This window comes from Plasmodium knowlesi, assembly GCF_000006355.2.
Source record: "Plasmodium knowlesi strain H genome assembly, chromosome: 5".
Classification (NCBI taxonomy): Eukaryota; Apicomplexa; class Aconoidasida; order Haemosporida; family Plasmodiidae; genus Plasmodium; species Plasmodium knowlesi.
This window is the reverse complement of record NC_011906.2, coordinates 469,235-475,203: the sequence shown is the minus strand read 5'-3', so window position 1 is coordinate 475,203 and position 5,969 is coordinate 469,235. Positions and strand designations below refer to the sequence as shown.

Below are 5,969 nucleotides of genomic sequence, written 5' to 3'. Positions count from 1 at the left end.
CCCCTCACCCCGTGCTGAGGTTACTGCATATATACATATATACACATACATACATATATATATATATGTACAAGCAGCGGGAGTACTTTGCACAGAAAATAGGGAACATAGAACTTATGCTTATAAATTAAGCAAAGTTCCCACCACAGGGGATTTCCTTTTTTTTTTTTTTTTTTTTTTTTTTACCATCCCTGTGTAGTCAATACATGTGTATATAGTGCACATTTTTATTTTAGTACTTCAATGTTCCATTTTTTTTTTTTTTTTTTTAATTGCGATAAAGCGTTGACAGGCTTATCTGAGAAAAGCGGCCTCACTAATTTATGGCCATCGCGAAAAGGAAGGAGAGTCCATATTAAAGGAGAAAAACCTTTTACATGTGCATTTCATTTTCGACTATAAATGCCAACGTCGGCTTTGTTGCATTCATTTTTTTTTTGTTTCATATCTTTTATACAGTGTGAGCTACTTCAACGCGAGTGCTTCCCGTTTGTGCAGGCGCAAACCGCAGGTTAGGATTTTCCTATACTTTTAGCAGTTGTGCAGCTTGCAGTGGAGCGCTCTTCCATTTTTGACTACTTCCCAAACAAGTGTATTTGCGTGAATAATTACAAATAAGGAAGTTTATGTCATCAATTTTGGGCGCCGTGGAAAGCCCTAATCTATGCCTACATGGGTGCACTCATATATGCATGCACATTTATACTTATGTTGTGTGTCTGCTTATCAGCTCACTCTGTGTCAACCCACGCAGGTGTGACAAGTGACTCCACGATAAGTACGCATACCCCAGGTGCACGCATGCGCGTAGTATGTAGGTATACCCGTTTCGTGAGTTTTAACACACAGTGTTATTATTTACAATTTTTTTTTTTTTTTTTTTTTTTTTTTTTTTTTTTTTTGCCCCTTTGTTTTTAAATAAATTTTAATAATTAAACTTTAATAATTAAGTTATTCTGAAGACGACACACGAAGGGCGCAGATGTACAGAAACTTGCGTTGATGTTCATGCCAAGATCATCACCACCCGGACGAGATTGCAAACATATCTTATGCATCCAACGGTGGGAGCACTTCAACACACGTGCAGACATTAGCAGACACGAGCAGGCACGTACGCACAATTTTTAAAGTGAAGTTTGAGGCCATATTTTGTGCAACCTTTTTCCCTCGTGATCCTTTTTTTTTTTTTTTATTGTTAAGTCTAAGGTGTATGCCAAACGGATTCGCATTCACTGCGCCTATCCATCGGTTAAGTAATCATTTGACGCACCTATCAATCGAGCCATTCCACTTTCCGTCAATTTCGTTGCCTATTTATTTGTACGCACAAACGACAGGGTAGGAGAGAGAAGAGCGGGAGCAGTACCTTGTTGAGCACACGCAAATAAGGAGCGCTTCGTATATCCGTACCGCAAACGGAAGTGGACGCTTCAGGCGGAAAGAACTCGCAAAAAATATAGCAAGAAGCAATCGAACGCACCATGGTAGACCTGTACAAGAAGCCAAAGAACATGGCCATAGGAATGTACTATGGCAAGGACTATATGGGCAGGCGGAGAAATTACAACTACTATGGCTATGGCAATAAGTACAGAGGGTACAACTATTACGGGATGCTGCAGAATTATAGGAAGGGGAATCAGTACGAAGTGCAGCAAGGGGAGAAACAGCAGAAGGGAGGTAAAGAAGCGGAGGAGAAGCAACAGGAAGAGGAGACTCCCCCCCCTAGCGACCCTCCGAAGGAGCCCAGCGGTTCAGACAAAGCAGAAGGAAAAAAGCGAAAAGCAGACAAGGAAATGCAAAAGGGCGATACCGGAAGTGGAGACAAGAAAAAGGAAGCAAGTAGAAAAAAGTGCATTATAAAAATTCTTAAAAGGCCAACGGAGGCAGTAAGCAAAGAAGAAGAAAAGGGGAAGAGCCCTATGGGTGGGGAGAAGGCCTCAATGGAGGAAGGAACTGATTCAAAGGAGCAACAAAAAAAGAAAAAAAAGGAGAAGGTGAAAGAGAATGAGCGGGAAGGAGCGAAAGATTCCATCGAACAGAAGAGCAAAAAGAAAAAGGATGACGAATGTGCCACCAGTAAGAGCAAGAAGGTAAAGGACGGATTCAAATTTACCTCCACCCAGGAATTGTTCAATTTGCTGCTGAAGGATGTGAAGAATAACTTCCTTGATGAGGAGGTGGACGATGAGAAGGATGAAGAGGACGAGTCGGAGGAGAAGAAGAAGAAGTTGACGATGGCGAAGTCGTCAGCAATGACGAAGACGAATGGGGATTCCGCGAAAGGACCCTCTGAAGGCACAAAAATGGAGAGTGAAAATGAAAATGCGAAGAAAATTACGAAAAGAAGCATACCCAATTTGGACAAGCAAGGTGAAAGGAGCACATCGGGCGTTAAGGGTACTCAATCAGGGCGTAATGATGAAGAGGAAAGAAATTCCTACGAAGGTGAACAAAGGAAAAGCATTAAGATTAAGGCAAAGGAAGGAAACAACACTGATGTACCAAAGGGCGATACAATGATGGAAGCAGAGGAAAAGTGCCCAAGCGGTACTAACAGAAGCAACGCTACACCAACGACGAAGGCCACAGGAGCCAGTGGAAATGTTAAAGAGAGCGTTATTACATTAAAGGGAAAGAAGGGTGGTATTATAACGAGTGGAAGCAATAAGTACAACAACCAAATAAACATTGGAAGCAACATTAGCAGAGGAAGAAAGATTAAAAAAATAATGAAGAATGTAGAAAATGGAAAATATTATTACAATGGGAGCAGGAAGGACCTAGGTGCAGGTGGCGATGTCTTCGAAGGAGGCGCAGGTTATTATGTGAAATACGCCACGTCAAAATATCCGAATTTTACGACCAATTGCAGTTTCCTAAATCACGCTTCGAAGATGGAACTGTGCAAGAACAACAGTTTGAATAGCAGACTGATGAACAGCTTAAACGGTGCCATGGGTACCGGCCAAAGGAATGATGACATTAGGAAGGCTGGGAAGAAGGAGGAAGAAGAGGGGTTCTTCGCCGTACCTATATATATGAGATCCCCCAAGCCAGAGCAAATCCCCATACCGGTGTACCTGTCGGGTGGAGTTGATCAGGTGGAAACGCAGGAGGCAGCGCAGGAAAGAGTGCCAGATGTGCTAAGCGCGCCAGTGGACGTCAAAGAGATTATCGAAATCCCACTCGAAGCACCGAACGAGCAGGGTAGAAAATCCCAAAGCAGGGGCCAATCCCAAAACGCAAAGGGAGTAGAAGTAACAGTAACCCCTAATGGACACGCGCATAATAAGGACAACCAGAACGCACTAAACTTTACGAAGAAAAATGTAGAAAAGAAAAAAAAAAACAAGACCTTCCTAAATAAAAACTATATGCCTTTTAATCAGGAACAGAACCACCTGAACAATCATGTCGGCAACCATGCCAATAAGTATGCGTACGATTTTGTGAGCACAGGAAATTTGAAGAACAACAAAGTGTATAGCATGCACCCTTTCCATCCGTCCTATGTGAAGGCCACGAACTACAACGGCTGCAACCTGTACGGCAACGGGAAAAACTTGAAAATGGAAAAATATTTTCACAACAAGAGGTACAAAGTTAAGGCATACTTGAGCGACAACAACCAGAGGAGTAAAAATTTGAACACCCTCAAGGAGGTAAAGATTGCTGTGTATTGAAAAGGAATAGCAGCCTCGGGAAATGAGTAGCGACAGGAGAGTAACACGTGCACGACAAACTGACTACCCGCTGCAAAGTATTAACATACAAACAGGAGAGAAGAAAATTTTCCTCGATTGTGCAGGATTTTAAAGAGGGTGAAAAGAGGACCTACTGCAAGGAGCACTTTTTTGTTGTATGTGAACAACACCCTCCATTGTTATAGTCGGTGTGTACGATGTTTTTTTCATGTTGCTACTTTTTTTTTTTTTTTTTTTTTTTTTTTTTTTTTTTTACATTGTTTATACTTTTACGCGTTTCGTTGCGCACGTGAAAAAGACTTTACCAGACGAAATGGAACGACTATAAAAAATGGCATATGATCACCGCGTAGAAAGAAGCGTGCTTTACTAAAATACACTGGGTGAACAGCCCAAGTGGAGAATGTGCATTACTTATACAATGTGTGCGCATTCGCGCAACGTGTTTCTAAGTTGGCAAAGGAAAAAAAAAAAAAGGAAAAAAAAAAAAAAAAAAAAAAAAAAAAAAAAGGAAAAGGAAAAAGTTTGAAGTATGCCTAACGGGATATGTATATTGGCGAATTTTTATTAGTTTTCCCAACGACTTCATCGCGTCCATTTTGGGAAGGAGTTTTATTTTATTTTTTTTTCTCCCCCTTGGGAATTTTTTCTATTTTCCCTGCATGGGTCTGGAGCGCGACGTAGTAATGTCCAGGATTTTCTGCACATTATTAATATACTTGTTAATTTGTGCATTGAGGATTTCCCAGTGGGCCTCGTCAAAGTGCCTTAAAATGGTGGTCTTCATTTGGACGCTTTTATTTATCTGGTCAATCTTCGCATCAATAACTCCACTTCCAATAGCAGCGACAAGAATTTGTTCAATCTTCAGCGCACTGATGTTGAGTTCTTCTGAGATGTACTGAATGTTTTGCACTTTGGTGTCTTTAAAAAGGGAAATAATGGAGAGAAGGTAGATTTTATTTTCCGCTACTTGGAGGTCGATGTTGTATTTGGTGAATAATTCTTCACCGTAGTTATTTTTAAAGGCTAGAAATTCATGGATGCTGTATTGGTAAAATATGTTTAGTAGGTGGAAAATGGGTTTATGTTCTTCAATATTTTGTAAGTTCTGAACAGCATCTAGGGTTAATAGTTGATGGAAGTAAATGTTGTTGTTTAGGTTAATAGCATCTGCAATGAGTTCAATAGTAGCATTTACGGTGGTTGGATGATTCAATACTTCTGGTGCTTCTTTCTGAAAGTAGTACACGTGTTTATTTAAATGTTTAAAGGACTCCTCATACTTTTTTAGCTTCTTTAGTTCCTGAGCAATGATCAGATAAATTTGCCTCTTTTCTCTGGAGCTGATATTCCATTCTTTAATCCACTCATCGATAAATTTTATATAAGGAAGCATAAAATGGAAGATATTGTTTTGTGAAGAAAACTGTAGAATGGCAATGAAGGTTGGAAATCTGAAGGAGAAATTCACACTGAAAGAGTTATAAAGAAGCTGCAATATTTTTAAACGCAGCTCTGGGAATACGTTAAAGTTCTTTATAGCCATGATAAAGTTATTCGTAGCATTGTTTAAATCCTCAACGCTCTTAAATTCTAACTGCAAAATGGAAATGAGGATTACGAAGTATTCTTCCACCTCTCTGTAAAATTCATTATACGTTTTTACAATTTCCTTATTATCAATTATAACCTTTATTTTGTTATTTTTCTTTGTCTCCACTAGGGTTTCGAAGACCAAGTCGCTGGCCGATAAGAGGAGGGAGAATATTTCAGAACGGTTGTTGCTTTCGGAATCCTTGTCCTGCTTCTGGTAAATGTTCAGAAACTTCTTAAAGAAAACTTCGTACTCCTGGATATTTTTCTGTTTTAGTATTCCCAAAATCCAGTCCCCGATCGTCACGGCGGTCACCGTCCCCGACAAGTCGTGCGTCAGCTGGATGTACACGGACATGGTGGCAGATTATAGCGTTACACGTTGATACTGTTAGGATTTCGCAGCCTTTAACCAATTGGCAACTTTTAGCGAGTTAACACCTATTCGCTTCTTCAGGCCTCTAATCTACGTTGTTGCTACTTAACAAAGCGTCACTTTCGGGAGCTGCAAAACTTCCTTGGTGAACTTTCCAAGTAGCATGGAGAACAAACCTTCCTCCTACTCGTACGCTTACTAATGCAACAGTTTATCTGGGAAATAAAAAAAAAATAAAAAAATAAATCACCAGTGCGCCTCTCCTCCGCAACGATGTAATATGTACG

General features: G+C 40.2%; 2 protein-coding genes across 2 annotated transcripts; one reads left to right on the top strand and one right to left on the bottom strand.

The window, feature by feature from the left end:
• Positions 1–1,484: 1,484 nt before the first annotated feature.
• On the top strand, positions 1,485–3,689 carry PKNH_0510700 (conserved Plasmodium protein, unknown function; the record flags this gene model as incomplete). Its single annotated transcript, XM_002258203.1, has 1 exon — positions 1,485–3,689. One exon carries the CDS (start codon positions 1,485–1,487, stop codon positions 3,687–3,689), a length of 2,205 nt encoding a protein of 734 aa, XP_002258239.1.
• Positions 3,690–4,359: 670 nt separating this feature from the next.
• Positions 4,360–5,664, bottom strand: PKNH_0510600 (uncharacterized protein; the record flags this gene model as incomplete). The annotated part of the gene is made up of 1 exon (XM_002258202.1): positions 4,360–5,664. The coding sequence occupies one exon, from the start codon at positions 5,662–5,664 to the stop codon at positions 4,360–4,362; it is 1,305 nt and encodes a 434-aa protein (XP_002258238.1).
• Positions 5,665–5,969: the final 305 nt, after the last annotated feature.